Source organism: Tympanuchus pallidicinctus, unplaced genomic scaffold (genome assembly GCF_026119805.1).
Source record: "Tympanuchus pallidicinctus isolate F22 unplaced genomic scaffold, pur_lepc_1.0 scaffold26, whole genome shotgun sequence".
Lineage (NCBI taxonomy): Eukaryota > Metazoa > Chordata > Aves > Galliformes > Phasianidae > Tympanuchus > Tympanuchus pallidicinctus.
In genome coordinates, this window is record NW_026294743.1 from 4187985 (window position 1) to 4204354 (window position 16370).

Genomic DNA, 16370 nt, shown 5'->3' on the forward strand with positions numbered 1-16370 from the left:
TCTTGCCAAGTCCCAGTGTTTGGTTCTTTCTAGTGTGTTGATGTTTGGGTATTCTTTGCAATGTTTTCCATATGCTGCTGCTTTATCCTCTGAATGAGGTAGTGCTGCCATTAGTACATTCTCAGAGCGCTGGCTGGTAATCTGTGGAGAAGACTCTTGCCTTTCCTTCCAAGAGGACCTACTGTGCTCGAGTACTTTTTCCCCTCGCTGTGCAGATAAGTCTGACTGTGATGCCGGGGAATATCAATAAAAATACCTCCCCAGTGCTTTGCTCTCAGCTGCAGCCAGCCAGACTTCTTCATCCCTTTTATTAGCCTCTGTGTAGAGGAGTTCATTAGCAACACATTTTTTTATAGTCCTCTCTGCTCAAACAGGTTCCCATTGCTTTTTTTGCATTAGAGATTGTATAGGCATTTTTTTAGTCAGTTGTGTTGTTAGTGCAGTTATGGCCTGTTCCAAAGTATGATGATTTATCAAGATGACGTGGAAGGAATTTTGCACGTATTTTACGAAATGTTCCAATAAAAAGTATTGGATGATTAATCTGAGAATAAATTAAAGAATCAGTGTTTAAGAATCTTAGCAATTAAAAAAATATGATTGGTTGTGGAGTAGTTGCCATTTGATGTACCGAGTCCGTAGGACTGTGCTCCTTTTTTGGAAGACCATAAGCAGCAATGTGATTCTGTGGCAGGGTTACTCTGAGGGGGAGCAATAAGCTCTGTAATAACAACGTGCATTCTTGGGCAAAGAAAAGTGGAGAGCTCTAGAAATGTCTTCTCTCTCCTTGTCATACATCAAATGTGACGGATAGTGCATTCGGGTTGTAATACTGGAAGCAAAATTGGAATAGTGCTGCTTGCCTTGGCAAGTCTCTGTGGCTTTGTACTGACCAGAATCTGTTTCGGTGAAGGTCCCATTTCAGTGCCTCTATTGTCCCTGGATATATATTTTTTTCAAGTCCTCATTGCTCCAACTGGTGTTCGTGCTTCTATTTTCTTCCAGAACAAAATGTTTCTAGTCACATCTGACTGGGGGCAGTGTTTGTTAAATAGAAGTGTGCACTGGGCTAGAATAAGGTTTATGTTTCAACATAAATTTTAGATATATCTTTGTACCTGAAGGCATAACCATCACCCAAGAGTTTGTGTTTTGGCTCAGTTCTACCTTCAGAAGATAAAAGTTCCGAAACTGGGTATATTTCACAGTAGTGAAAAATGTGAAATGAATACTGAAATAAAGTTCATTTTTGCTGTGTATGTATTGTCAGAACCAGGTTTTAGATAGAGTACCATTGTCCCATGTACTGTTTCTCTCAGCTAAGGTTGGATAATAAATGGCATCTTCTGCAAAGCATTTCGTTAGATGAAAAAATCAGTAATTATTCATTTCTCTTCAAAACTGGGCATCTACTATCAAGAATGAAAGATCCGGGCCAGAAGGGAAGGAAGGCTTGTGTTAAACGTTCAGCTTTAAAGCTAGGCAGGCAGGTTACACCCAAGTCAGTAGCACAGCAGCAGTCTTTTCTTACTCTCTGATTCCTGCTGTAAGATGATAAAAAAACATTGGCAGCTGCACAGCTCTATGCGATGGTTTAATTGCATTCTGGACAAAGCTAAGTTCCTTAGTATGCTGATTTAGTTCACAGAACACTGATAATAGATGAGGGAAGGGAGGCTGACTCCCAGCTGAATGGCTTATTGCTGCAGCCCATGTTTTTAATCCACAAGAACAGGAGATTGCTGCCTTTAGTTACAGTTCTTTTAAAGCCCTAATTACATATTTGGTGACAGGTCTCATTTGACATCTGTTAATCAATACTTCTGTTTATTCCCCTAAGGAGGTAGCTACCTGAAGGTCTAGAAGAGGAAAGAAGTCCGTTGTCTGCATTCAGTGCTCAGGAACTTCAGCAGTATAACATTTTTCCATTTTGTTCTTTTTCTGTTGATTTGTTGGGCGCAGATTGACTGTGGGCCTCTTAGCCTAGTCAAAAGGTTCTGCAGTGTTTCCAGCCCTGTGAGCTTAGGGGGAATCATGGCATCTGGGATAAGCAAAAGCAATTTTAGAAGAGCTCTGCTGCACAGCCCGTGTCCTAGAGACATCACTGTAGAGTGCCAGATGCAGCCTCCTTGGAGGGAGCACAGTGTGGGGCAGAAGTAAGGCCTCCCTGAGTACAGAACTCATCACAGGTACATTGGTTTGCTCCTCTTCCTTGCTTGGTCATTCAGCTGTGTCTCAGATCTCCATTGCCCATGCGTACTTGTTTACCTGTGCATTTTGTAAATGCACTTTTTCACTCACTGTTGAATGCCTAAGTCCTTCCCAGGGCTTTTGCAACAGTATGAAATTCTTAGATACCTACAGTCTGTCCTTTTTCCTTTGGAATATTTATTAGTCTAGAACAGGTACAAGTACACACAGTATTAGGAGTAGCAGTGGCAGTAGACAACCATTAGTGTGCAGTCTTACTGTCTGAAAGCACCAGAGTAATTAGTTATTTTCATCCTTGTTTGGTTGCAATTATAAACAAATATAATTTTATGAACTTTGTGAAAAGTAAAGGCTTTACTACTTTTATGTCTGACAGTTCATCTCACATGGTAATATTCCTCCCTCTTTAGCATAGCTAAGTTTCAAGTAACACTGACTAGAGAAAGAGTTTGTTTTATTGGGCCTCTCTCAAATGGATGTGTGTCAGGGAATGTAAGTGAGTGGAAAAAGTCTGTCTGGCAAGAGGCGGCGTGCTGTGGTGTATTGCGTTTCGCTGACATGAGAGGAATGTGGCAGTGAGGTCTACAGTTGCTGGCTGTGGGCGCTCGCGCTCCGGCTGAAAAGCAGATTGGGATGTGCTTTTTGCTTCATTAAGCAAAAGGCTTTCTGCCTGTGGCATGAAATGCTGTAAAACACAGTGGAAGTATTATAGTGCTTGTTGTTAGGCAGGACTGTCGATCTCAAACGTCCAAAAGTCGTATATTCCAAAATGAGATCCGTTTAAAATTTAGAGCTGTAAAAAAGCTCAACTATTTCCTTTCTCTTCTCAAATTGTATTTAAGGGAAAGCCGAGATCCTCACCTCAAACATAAACCACACTGTAGAAAACTTACAAAAATGCTGTAAAAGTTTTTAACAGCGAGCCAGGCGTGTTCTGTAGAGGCTGTGTCTGTATAACCTTTGTGATCGTAAACAGGATCTATAAACTGGGAATGCAGTATGCAGGCAAAGCTCCTGGCACTTGCAGTCTGGCTGAGGTTTGCTTACCTTTAACGAAGCTCCCTGACTGTGCTAGCTCATGTTGTTGTGTAGCTGGCCAAAAGGAACTTCATGCCAGTCTGAGAAGCCTGTGTTATGAGGGAGAGTCACAGCAGGGCAGTTTGAAGACTTAGAGCCAGATCTGCACCCAAATATAGCAGCAGCTGGTGTAACTTCTGCAGTCTCCCTGAAATAGCGTCGTGTGCATGTTGCAGTCAGCAGTAGGACTCCAGTTTACAGAATGAAGCACATAAAGCTGCGGGATGAATTAGTATCCTTGTGTTGTCTGCATCTTCCAAAGAATGTCAGTGCTGACTTCGCAGAATGGGAAGGAGTAAGGAGTGGTGATGCCTGAGCTTTTCTCCCCATTCTGCTGAAGCAGCAGGCTGCAACTTTTGCGTTTTGAACAACTGCACTGATAGCAAACAAGGGAAATGGAGCATCTGTGATCCTGAGCACTTTTGTAGCACTGGAGAAGCAATGCTGGCACATGGGCATGTTTAGGATCCTTTGTTCATTGCTCCTATTGACCTGCATTTTATTCCCAAAGAAAAAATAACTGTGGAGAACACAGTACGTAAAGACCGAGATACAAGAATTCCTCTAAGTACATAAAGTTTATATAAATGTAAAATTGATGTTTGCCATTTTGAAAAGCATGTGCTTCTGTACCTTTGTGGGTGAGACTGTTGGTAGGTGAGCTGTAGATCTGGTTCTGTTCTGTCTGTTTTGAAGGCACTTGATCTTTTTCTTCTATGCAGCTCTGAAAGAAATAGCAAATCTTGAAATAGCATTTCAGCACCATAAATGATTCTCATTTGACTCTCTGACACTTGATTTTGGCCACTCAAACCACCCCTTCAACTTGCCTGTGGCTCAGTCACTCCATTCAGCCAGTTCTTCCTCGCACAGCTAATTCAGATGAAAGTCACCTTTCTCTCAAGGATGCTCCAAGCATCTATTCAACAAGGCTAAGCCCTTGGGAACTCTTTCAGGCAAATGTAAACTTGCTCTCAGGTCTACATTTAAACCACCGTTGTCATTGTTTTGGAGAACTGTATTAGTTATAAGGGACTGATGAATAATCCAGTGATCTGGAAGCACATCGTTCTGGCTCAGGGAGCTGTCACCACTACAGATGGTGCTTTAGGTCATGGAGGTGTATGTTGTGCACTTCTGCACCCTTGGATCTGTCAGTTCACTGCACGGTTACTTGTAATTGAAGCCCACTGAAGTCTACAAGCTATGCCATTCAGTTCATAAGCATCCACTCTGTCCCCATTAGAAATATAGTCTGAAGCAGTGCCGTGAGACATTTTACTACCAGGAAAAAATACACAGTTATAGAGAGGCTGTGTGTATTAATTGTTTATCTTGCAATCAAGAAAGGATAAAAATAATCCAGGGTGAAACATGGGGGGAATTATAAAGGAACACGCTGTATTTTTCAGTTGGAATAATGCAGACCTTGCTGAAGCTTTTTCTCTAGAACAGGAGGTCTAATAACAGCACAAGTAAGTACACGTTTTTTTCTCTAAAACTGACTTAAAAATCGTGTAGCTCTTGAGAAGAGGCTAATTGTGTTCCTTTAGCTTCAAGTGAAAAATTAAATGTGAGGACTTACTGTTTTCTTGGCTTCTTAATCTTTCATATTGTTTCTTACATACTCAAATTTTAGACACTTGGGCATCAGTCAAGTTCTGCTTCTATTGTTCTATTGTCTGAAAAATAAAATGTGTAAAGGAAAAACTGCCACACATTTAAATACATAGTATTGTTACAGTGTAAGTACCATTATTGTAATTAAACCACTTGAAAATAGGAACCATCAAATTTTTCTCTGAGAGACTCTGCCACCTGGGTGATTTTTGTGCCTTTGAAAATCTCCCCAGAGATTCAATGTACTTTGCTTCTCCTGGTTGTTCTTGAAAGAAAATCGGCTTTTAGTTCTTCGAAATCTGTTGGCTTTTTAGCTGCTAGTAAATACGTGCAGAATAAGCACTGCAGAATCAAAAGAAAAATAAGTTATTCCTCCCACACTTGCAGTTTGACTTGCTGTTTGGTGAAGTCAATAATCTGATTCTTACTGTACCTGGGATCATGGATTAAAGTAGATCTCTTTGGCCTGGATCAGGAACCTGCAAGGTATCTGCAAATCAAAGCAGAGGGTGAGGAAAGGCACCAGAGAAGGCAAGTAGCTTGGTCCCATGTTTAATGGCAGAATTAATGACACCTGTGTTGCTCCTTCAAAAAATTCACCTTGCACCCTGTTAAAAGCCTTGCAGAGGTCGCAGAGATTCTAGCACCCAATGAGGCCTTGAACAGATTTTTTTCCAGTTAGGAGTGTTTTCCTGGTGACCAAGCCATTCCATCATGTGCCTGTGATTTTGTCCTTATTTCACTTCATTTGGGGGAGTGAGTGGGATGCTGCCACATCAAGGAAGGGGCAGGGGAAGGAAGTACTCAGGTGTGTGGGAAGGAAGGTCATGGAAATGATGGGCCTAAACAGGATGAGGAAGAGTAGAAAGTGCTACTCATCCAGTCTCCTTGTCATCATGTTTCTCTCTATTGATGGGGTCAAGTCTGTGTTACTTTGGCGATGTTTTAGATATGTACTGAATGTTTGTATGTTAGGAAGAAATTCTTTACAGAGAAAATGGTGAGGTGCTGGACCAGGCTGCCCAGAGAGGTTGTGGATGCCCCGTCCCTGGAGGTGTTCAAGGCCAGGTTGGATGGGGTCCTGGGCAGCCTGGTCTAGCATTAAATGTGGAGATTGGTGGCCCTGCGTGTGGCTGGGGGTTGGAGATTCATGATCCTTGAGGTCCCTTCCAACCATGGCCATTCTGTGATTCTGTAAGAGCAAAGTTTGGAAACTGAGCACAGCTTCAGTGCCTGAGAAGCCTGGGTTTCTTCGGACCTATCTGCAGATTTGAAATATAGTACTATGTTGACTGAAAGATATGAGCATAATGCCCTTTTTCTGTCTTTTCTACTCTCACAGATGAACAGGAGCCAGCAGTCAGCAGCGATTCAGATATTTCATTGATTATGGCAATGGAGGTTGGACTGTCCGATGTGGAGCTTTCCACTGACCAAGATTGCGAAGAGGTGAAGTCTTGAAAAACAAACAGATCTCTGAGACTAAACTACAGGGGAGGGCCACAGGGAGGGACCGAGTGGACCTTCTAGGATTTGGACCAGTCACGCACTTGCCTCCGGAGCACTGTCACTCCTGCACACTCCATTCTGAGATGGTCACGAAAAGCAATAGCAACAGTTGTGTCTGCCTGGATGCAGTTCCATCGTCTACGTACATTCGTAATGTTCACATGGGAGATGAATGCTTCCAGTTTGCCCACGTGCTTGAGAGCAGCCATGTAACTCTTGAGTGGCTCATAAATACGCAACTGAAATGACAGCTTGAGTGTTTTCTACACTTGTTCAATTGAGTTTTTGTTGTTTTTTTTTTTTAAGAGGTATGTTTGTTATGTTTGTTTGTTTGTTTATAGTTTGTTATGAATAGACATTCTTTTTGTTGACTGACCCCCAGCTTTTTCAAGAGTTCAGTCCAAAAACCTGAATTCCCCGTTCAATGGTTACTTAATGATCCCACTCCAGGATCTATCATTGCCTGTTATTACTTCATGAAGTACACGTGGCTTCAGAGGCATGGTGCACCAGCATCCTGTGTAAATGTGAAACCTGCTTGCATTACGTGGAGCCTGGGAGATGGTGTAATCTGAAGGTCTTTATTTGTAGGAGCGCTCTGTATTAACAAAGACTGCTGAGATTTGGTTCAAAACAGCATTATTCTGTCTTCTTCGTACAGATGTCTTTGAGACAAGTATGATACAGAGTTGAGGGAGAGAAAAAAGTGTCTTGTAGTCCTTTGCTGCATTGTATGCTGTTAGTACAGTATGTTAGTATGTACTACATGTTAGTATGTACTTTTCCTTGCTTATATACATGTATACCAAACCATTCTGGGTAGAGAGGAAGGAATCTGAAAATTAACAGAAGTAACCCAAATCAAAACATCCAAATAAGAATCATTTGTGATTTAATCCATCCTTAACTGCTCTTGCAGAGAAAAGCTTATGATTACTTGTTCAATGTAAAATTTCATTTTTCAGTCAAAATATTCAACTGTGAAAAAGCATTCTTAGCTTCCTGTTTTACAAGAGTAAAGGGTTTCTGTTGACAGTCAGATGATTTGAATCACATTACTGCCTCCTGAGTAAGTCAGCAGAATCAACGATTCATCTTACATTGGAATTTCATGGAGAGGTCAAACGTTTTCACTTGTATCACTGCAGCATCTCTAAACACAACCATTTGGGTTTCTTGCTATATTTAAACTTCCTTTTAGATTTGCTCAGCTGAGGAAAACAGCTCCCACCCAAAATTCAGCTTGTCAGATTTTATTCAGCAACAAATGTGTTTAGAACTGTGCCGAAAGTTCTGGACAGCTTGCTTTTTTATTGTGGGAAGAAGGAAGATTTATACTCCGTTCTTTGGGTTCAATTAGAATTCAGTTTGTTTTAGGGCTTTTTTTTTTTTTTTTTAATGTTTTTAGCCCGTAAGTTGTAGGGTATGTTTGAGGCTTGAAAACCATGATCCAGATACGTGCCCTGATGTTTTTATAAGCCATTCAAATGAACATCTCTCCTTAATTAATGAAATGCAAGCAGTTTGGAATCTGTTTCATTCGAAAAGGACGTTAGAGATTGTTAGGGAGCGTGCAGCTGAGTCACTCTTGCCAATATTTGTGACCCTGTTCCCTGCCACTATGCGTAATGCTGCCACTGTCAGGGGGAATTATGCTTAAATTCACCCCTTCACAATAGAGTTTACACCAAGTACCACATCAGCCCCACTTAAGCTCTGAATATAGTGCTGAAATGAGATACAGGTGGTGCTTACACCTCCTATTGGCCCTTTACATAATAGTGAAACGTCACCGATGACTGTAGGGGGAAGGCAGAAGCTGGTTATACACAGACAGGGCTCCCAGTGGGAAGTACAGATGCTGGTATATTATCTTCTGTAGTACTGGATCCTGGGTGCTTCATGTCACAGAGCATCATAACACGATGTCTGAGTTGTCAGTGGTCCTTTCACAGCTGCCTGCTGCAGCCCAGCACACAGACAAAGCCTTTGACTGAATTGCTGGAGTACCTGCCACAAAGTCTTTTTTGCCAGAGGAATTAAGCTAATGGACAAACTGACTGATTATCTGTTGCTATAATGGAGTACCCCGCAGTACAGCACAGCAAATGAGGTCTGTGTTTGCACCAGAGGCTGTAAAAAAGGCAAGGCAGGACATGAAGCCTCCAGTTAATGGTGAAGGGGGTCATTTGCCTGGCAAAATCATTAAGGGAGCTATGCTGAATGCAGCAGCACATCGTAACTGAGCCCCTGCCCTTAGCACTAGGAGCAGTAATACTTCTCCTGAGTACCCCATCCTAGATCCAGTCCCTTGGCATTTAGGGCTGGCCACCATCAGGGGCAGAGTGCTTGGCTGGGTACGGTGTTTTTATGTCTCACCATATTCTGGTCTTACAAAAGAGTGGTCGTAGCTCATCTGGGCTGGGAGCATTTTGGCTTTTGTTTTCCAAATTCTACCTGCAGTTCTGCTCAGGAAAGATTTTTCTCCATCTCTCTCTTGCGGTGTTGCATAGCTCTGAGTGCTGTGAAGTGGTCACAAGTGCAGAGGCAGGTCACACCTCACTGAAGGCAGAACTTAGGAAAGCATTTACGTAGATGTTCTAATCCATCCTTGTTCAGAAAAGCACTTATGGTTAATTTTGGGCTTGTACGGAAATGACTTTATTTTGAACAGGTCCTCTATGAACGTATTTAAACCCCTGTGTCAAATGGAAATGTTTTCCTAAAGTAGGACCTGGCTGCCAGTGTTTTTTGTACATATGACCTGTGGATGCCTTGGGAATTTGAGGTGCTTCAGAAATATTGAGACCTCAGAGGTTTGTTTGTAACAGACGAAAGCCTTAATTCTGCAGATCTGCATGCCCGTGCACAGTTTTGCCTGGGTGAATCTCTCCACTGTGATTCTTCACAGGGTAAAATTAAACCTCCTCGTTGGCACATTTGGGCAAAATTATTCCCTTCCTGAGAGCGTTTGGCAATTCCTCAGTACTGCTGCCTGCCAGCCCTGCATTAAGCAGGTGGGATTCAGCTGCCGGGGGCACAGCACTACCTGTTCAGAACAGAGAGCAGCCTTTGGCCTGCAGCGATGGAGAAACAAAATCCTCAGGTGCCCTCTGACAAAGAGTGCTCAAGAATGTAGTTCTGCTCACCTGCACAGCGTGGCTTTACTGCTACAGCCACTGCCTGCTGCCAGGACAGCACGGACAGGGCAGGGCTTACCTCCTGCACAGGGCTGGCGGCTGGAGGACAGCACAGCTCTCTGAGAAGTGTTCCTGTTGCTTTTCCTGCTCCTGTTCACCTGAAGCTCTTTCCTGTTATTTCCCTATAGCGAATACTGTGTGGGAGAGCATTTGCCAGCTTGTCTTCATTCCAGCTGTGTTGAAGAATAAACCTTGGGCAAGCAGAGCCCGTGCTCTGCATTCCCTTTGGTTTTCATGAGTTTCACTAAGCTGCAGGTCTGTTTGATAGGTAAGAGACATAAAAAATTGCATGAGTTCTGTGCTCATAGCCAGCCTAATGTGTGTGCAGGCATGCAGGGCACCAGCTCTGAATCGTTTCCTCAGCTCAGCTGTTCTGGTGGATACCCTTGCTGTGGGTTTGGGGGGTCGTGTGTTTTCCTGACTGCCTCAGAGCTTGGGATACAGGATTGGGACGGATGCAGTGCTACAGTTTGTTCTTTAAGCATTCTACAGAATTACTTTCCACATATGCGTATGAAAGTACATTGATATGTCTATGGAAACTGTAGTGAAAACAAGCTGCTGCCATTTTTAGAGTGTTTCCATATGTGAGAGAACATGGCAATAAAGAAAAAGGCTTTGTGGAAGCAATTTGAAATAAAAATCCTGAGATCATATATAAGAGGTCCCTGGGATCTCGCTACTTTACTTTAATGAAATCTGGGCCAGATCCGGATGATGATGTCGCAAGAAGGCCAATACTTTGTCTCCTATTGAACAACCAGTTTGTGATATGTTCTTGTTTTGTGGACAAAACGAATCCAAGCACTGAAGACAGAGGTAGCTCAGAATTCAGTGTTTCACAACGAATACACATTTTGTGATCCAAAATCTTTGTTGTCGCACCTGGTAATCCAGCCTCTCCTCCTACTTGCTGAATAAAAAGAGGTGCTCATCTAACTTGAAATATGTCGAGCTCAGAAGATGCTTGCACCTGAGTGGGTTGCCCTGGCAGATATCTATCTGCTGATCTCTTAACACCTCTATGGACTTTTAGTCATTAGTATACAGCTGCAGATTCTTCATAAAATATATTTTAGTTCCCATTCTGGTATAACCTGGCGTGCAGTTGTCGCATAGATTTTCCAGTCTTTTGCCTTGCAAACTTTTTCCTTGGAATGTACACTACAGCCCTAAGAGGGGATTCAGGGATGAACAGGCAAAAATCAGAGCGTGAGCCTTTATAGACAACCTGCAAGTCCTCACTGTGGCAATTGGTCTGCACTGAAATGATGAGACAGGTTGTGCTTGGCAGCAGGAGATGCATTTCAGCCCAGGCAGTTGGGAGTCTCCCAGGTTGTGTTTACAAGAGCCTCATTCCTGCCTGGTCTCTTGTCCATAGAAAAGCTAATTTCAAACTAAGCATATAGTTTGAAATAAGCCAGGAGAATGAGTCCACATGCCGTGCAAACCATGAAAATCAGTAGTTGCTTATTACCTTCTATTTCATTAGCAAGAATGGAGACTTTTTAACCATTTGTAGTTCTCATAGAGCCTTGTTGGATGAAAGTTTCTGGTCTGCTAGAAATACAGGCTGGGGCAAGGTGGCTGTCTGAACAGAAGGCAGGTATGGCTTGCTGTTCTGCTGCGTCCATTTTGCAGGACTGAAATGGTAGAGAAATCCATCTGTCACAATGGATCGCTCCAGCACAAGGAAAGGGAATTGGTGGGATAAAGCCAACGCCGTTCAGCCTTCTCTGTGGCAATTTGTGCTGCCCGAGTTTCTCGTAAGGGGGGTGTTGTTCTAGCGGGCTATTTAATAGGGACAACTGATCCAACACAAGCACTCCTTGAATTCTAACAAGCTGTTACCTGGACGAATGGAGAGTCGTGCGGCTGAAGCGCCAGATGGGCTCCGCGCTCGGGCTGCGCGTGTAGCAGATGGCAGCTGCGGGCTGGGAGGCGGCGAGCGAGGGCGAAGGCTGCCCTCTGCTGTGCGGCATCACCGCGGCTCAGAGCCGCTCAGCTCGCTTCCTCCTCCCTGGTTCTGGCTCTTCTTTTCCATGGGAAAAAAAAAAAAAAAAAAAAGCTTTCTCAGCACGAGCTGTATTTCAAGGAGAGAAGCAGAGGGGGAAAGATGGATGAAATGTGTTGAGGGAAAAGCCAGTGGATGGGTTTTCCATCTGAAATTAATCTTGGCTCTCTTGACTATTTTAATTGTGCATCGGTGGAAGCTATTGCTTTCTGGAGCAAAAGCCAAAAAAAAAAAAAAAAAAAAGGAATATAAAGAAGAAATAGCATTTTCCTTTTTAGTTTCTTTCCCAATTCTTCAGTCTGGGTAGTGTTAAAAAACAATAGCAAGATCAGGACGCTTGGTTGCTCCAAATTATTGCAGCTATCCCAAATCTAAACATTTTGTATGTGCACATAACGCCATCCTTCCTTCTTGCTCCACGTTTGGAAGCTGAAATTACTGTACCATTTTGTAATTAGAAATGTAAAGAGGGGACAGCGGGTGGGAGGGTCTGTTCTATCTATAGCAAGATGTTCCTTGTATTTAGTGAACACTTCAAATGGTTTTGTACTTGTCAAGATATACATTCCATCCATTTCCAGAAGAGAATTACTTTTATTTGGAGTAGTTTATAAGCAAACCAAAACAAATTGCGGTGTCCTATTTGGACGCAGCTCATGAACAGAGCAGAAGTATTCTGGTTTCAAGTGATGGCTCCAATGTTTTTTCCAGCAACATCTCCTCTCGCATGCTGCAGAGCCACACCAGCAAATGCCAGTGTTAAAAAGGGAGTGGAGAAAAAATGAATGAATACCATATGCATCAGTGCACAGCTTGCCAAAGTAATTTCCAGTTGGGAAACAACGTTCTGTATCAGTGAAGTTCTCAGAGGCGGTCGGTCCCGCAGCGGGCAACAGGACAGGGTGTGCTGCAGCCCTGCTTCTCCCTGCAGCTGACAGCCTGAGAAACCTGGGGCACAGGGCGAGAGCATCACGCTCACACACTGCATCTCAGCATCTGCGGGGCCATAGGGATGGGGACGTGGTTTTGGCCGAAGTCGTTCTGCAGGTACTGGTGCTGCACTGGTTTTGTTTGAGTGGGAATTGGGGTTGGGAAGCAGCTAGTGAAAGGCTGTGACAAAATCACAATGTGGCGTTTGCATGGGCAGCTCTTTTTCTTCCCATCAGCTTTTTTTTTTTGGTCCTCCTACCTGTGAATGTGCTGCCAAAACGGCAGTAGCAGTTTGTGAAGCGAGCCTTTTTTCTAGGTTTACTTTCTGTATCGCATTGCAAACACAGCTTAACTCTTTGCTGACATTTTATGATGTGTACACCTTCCCTTCCGATGCACTTTAGCTCTCTTGAAAAAAATGTGGGAGTCGGAAGCACCATCCTAAAGGGATTTGCCTGCAATCATGAGGCACGCGCTTTTCTTTCCTTTTCATCTTGCTTTGTTATATACTGTAAATGCTATAGAGCATGGACAGTGACTCAGCTGGGGGAAGTACTGAAACATTAAGGGTAATATTTGGAAGCGTTATTCAGTAGTACAACACGGCTATTTTTGTTATATAGAAGATTATAATGTAAATATGTGAGACTGTGTTATTATGTACTAGTAAAATATTGCAACTATCAAAGTTAAGATTGTGAATTTCAAGGAATTTTATTGCAAGTTTTTTAATAAAATGAATCTGATGACCGTGTCCTATGTATTTTCTAACAGACAGCCAAGCTGGCGCTCTCTGATGTGTGAAAGTCATTGTTTCTCACTGCTAACTTTGGCACCGGCAGAAAGCAGAAGCTGCAGCCAAGAGGGACCCAAGCTGCAGCCTGGCTGCCTGCTTCTGCCTGGCTCTTGTTGTTCTCCAGCTGCTTTTGATCAGAGAGCAGCAGCTGCTGGGGTTGAACACCTCCATCCCGAAGGGAGAGCTGCGGTCACTCTAAGTGCTGGGCATCGTGTGTTAAATCAGCCTTATGGTGTGACGACCCTGCTGTGCCACATGCAGAACGGCACTGCTGGTGTGAGGAGTCATCAAGCTGCTTGTCCCTGGATCCTTCATCCCCAAAGGTGTCGTTGCTGGGAGAGACACGGCGCTGTCATACATGCATCCCACGGGACTGACATATGCAGCATAGGTGTGCTGCTTGCAAGAGGCTGGGGGCACGGTAAAAATCCTGTCCAAAAGAAATGTAAGAGACTTGAAAGTTTTCTGGAAGATGAAGGGAAAAAAAAAAAAAGAAAAAAAAAAAAGGTGTCAGAAAGCCCTGAAAGAGCTGCAGCCATGCTGCAGGCACACAGCTCTCCCCGATCCTGGCTCATGATTTCAGCTTGGCAGCTGATGCTCCCAGAAGGCACGCCTTGCTCCCAGCCACAGCAGTGCATTCGAGGTGTGGATGTGCCAGGTCAGCTGGGGCCTAACACACATCCTCCAGAAGAAAGGGGCAGCTGTGCGTTAGGTAAAGCCCAGCTCCTCAAATCTGCCCTGCCTCGTTGTCTCGCTCACTCCCGCTGAGCAGGAAATCAGCTATGGTTTAACGTGTTTCTGTCAGCAGCACTGGGAATTTATGCTGCCCATCTAACCTGTGCCTGCACGGCCTGAGCAACCTGTCCCACCAGCCCCACTCCACATAGCCAAAATAACCCCTGGGCTGCAGAGGAAGGTTTGAGGTACCGCCAGCCCAGGCTCCAGGTCTCTCTCTTGCTTTGTCCCAAGTCCAAGCACAGGGGGGCGGCCGTGGGAGAGAGCAGGGCCGGTTTCCCCCAGCAGAGTTGCTATGTGATCTGCACACACAACACAGCTGCTGCTGCTGCTGCAGATCTCGTGGGCGGCAGCACGCTCGGGTGTCGCAGCAGCAGTAACCCAGTGCTGAGCTGCTGGGAATGGCATCAAGGCTATAAATAACCAGGGGCGTAAGGCAATTAATTCCAGGCTGCAAGCACATACGTAGGGCTTGGGTTACATCACTCTTTTCTGCACAAATGTGCTTCATTTCTAGTCCAAGTGGAGAAATAAGGCTTTGCTGCTCCATACTTTTTTTTTTTTCTTCCCTCCAACAGGAATAAGTCAAAATGAACTCACTCCCACGATTCACTGAGGTGACCTTCAGATCCATCACAATCAATAGAAAGGACTGGATAGTCTTTTCTAAGAGCATTATCCAGACTTGCACTGTGCCAGCCTATCCAGGGTCCATTCTCTCCCATGAGACCCAAAATGTGGTAGGAAAGCGAGCAAGCTTTGTATTACACAGCTGAAGGTGCCCTAAGGGCAGCTGCCTATGCCAAGTTGTGGACGTTAACTCCAAAGAAAATGGCTCTGAAAAGGCAGCACTGCAACATGGGGTGAGAGGGTTTGGGGACATCCTGCAGAGAATCTGGGCTGGATAGGGCTCTCCAGGCTGGATGTGGTTCTGGGCAGCCTGGTCTGGTGGTTGGCGACCTTGCACGTAGCAGGAGGGTTGAAAATAGATGATCATTATGGTCTTTTTCAACCCAGGTAATTCTCTGATTCTATGATTTTATGATTCTATGAATAAGAGGGCTTGAGGGCCAAGAAGAAATCCATAATGGGTTAATGCACTCATATCCACGATAGATGAGCCTTAGGAAGTCAATGTTCAATAAGTCAGGGTGCAATTTTGTAATGCACTCATTCCTGAGCCTTCACTCCTCATGCAAGCAAGCTGAGAATATATGCAAGCCCTGGTAAAAGATGAAGCAGGGAAAGTAATACCATTCTCACATGCCTTGGCTGCCCTCTGCTGTAGGCCACCCCTGCGCTTCTCTGGCCGTCCTGCTAGACAAATGCAGCTTGGCTTTGTAGTCTGGTCTCTCACTTTTGAGATAGCAGACAGGCTTGGACAGAAAGGCCAGCAGTGACTCACAGTGGCTGAAGCCCAGGCAGATGTCCTCCTCCTGCTCTAGCTGGAAAGCATGGTAGCTTCTGGCAGAGGGACAGAGCAAACATCTGGGAGCAGTAATACATCAGATGTGCTGGCCAAGCCCCAGAGCTCAGATAAGGTTGTTCCTCTGTCCCTGCTCTGGGCAGCTGTGCTGGTTCCAACCCAGATTGCACCTGAACCATATCTGACTGAACAGAGGCCAGGAGCAGATGCCAAAAAAGAAGCAGCACCAGGGTGGTTGCCTCCTCTATGTCACTCCTGGCCTTTCAGATATCTGGCACACCTCTGGGGCTTCCTAGCAGCAGGGGCTAGGCTTGCTCAGTTGTGTTTTTTGTGGTTGCTTTGCTGTGCCTCAGCACATCCTTGCTGCCTTTCTGCAAACCCCATGAGCCTCTAATGAATTACACAGCATGCAAGTCCCAGCTACAAGAGCTAAGGCGAGAGATATTGACATGGCAGTCCGAAGCCAGCAAGCACCAAGTAATGTCCTTGTGGCCAGCAACAGTGTGCGTGGTTAGAAGCTGGCAAAACTGGGGGTCAGAAGCAAAACGGGGGAAATGGAAGGAGGTTTTTTCACACGGAGGGGGGTAATGCACTGGAACAGGTTGCCCAAGGAGGTTGTGGATGCCCCATCCCTGGAGGCATTCAAGGCCAGGCTGGATGTGGCTCCGGGCAGCCTGGTCTGATGGTCTGTGGCACCTGAAACCAGGTGATCATTGTTGTCCTTTTCAACCCAAGCCCTTCTATGATTCTATGAAACAGGCAGGCAACCACCCATGGGGGAGAGCAAAGAGGATGCTGAGGTATCCCAGAGCTCGCATTGTATGCGGCTGATGGACGAACTCCGCTTGCTGA

General features: G+C 44.7%; 1 protein-coding gene across 1 annotated transcript in view; it reads left to right on the forward strand.

Moving 5' to 3' along the window:
• The window catches only part of RNF150 (ring finger protein 150), a 118202-nt gene extending 106311 nt beyond the window's left edge, over positions 1–11891 (forward strand). Inside the window, exon 7 of the mRNA XM_052690071.1 lies at positions 6251–11891. Coding sequence (XP_052546031.1) covers positions 6251–6369 — 119 coding nt within the window. The 3' untranslated portion in view covers positions 6370–11891. The remainder of the gene's footprint in view (positions 1–6250) is intronic.
• The last annotated feature ends 4479 nt before the right edge of the window (positions 11892–16370 follow it).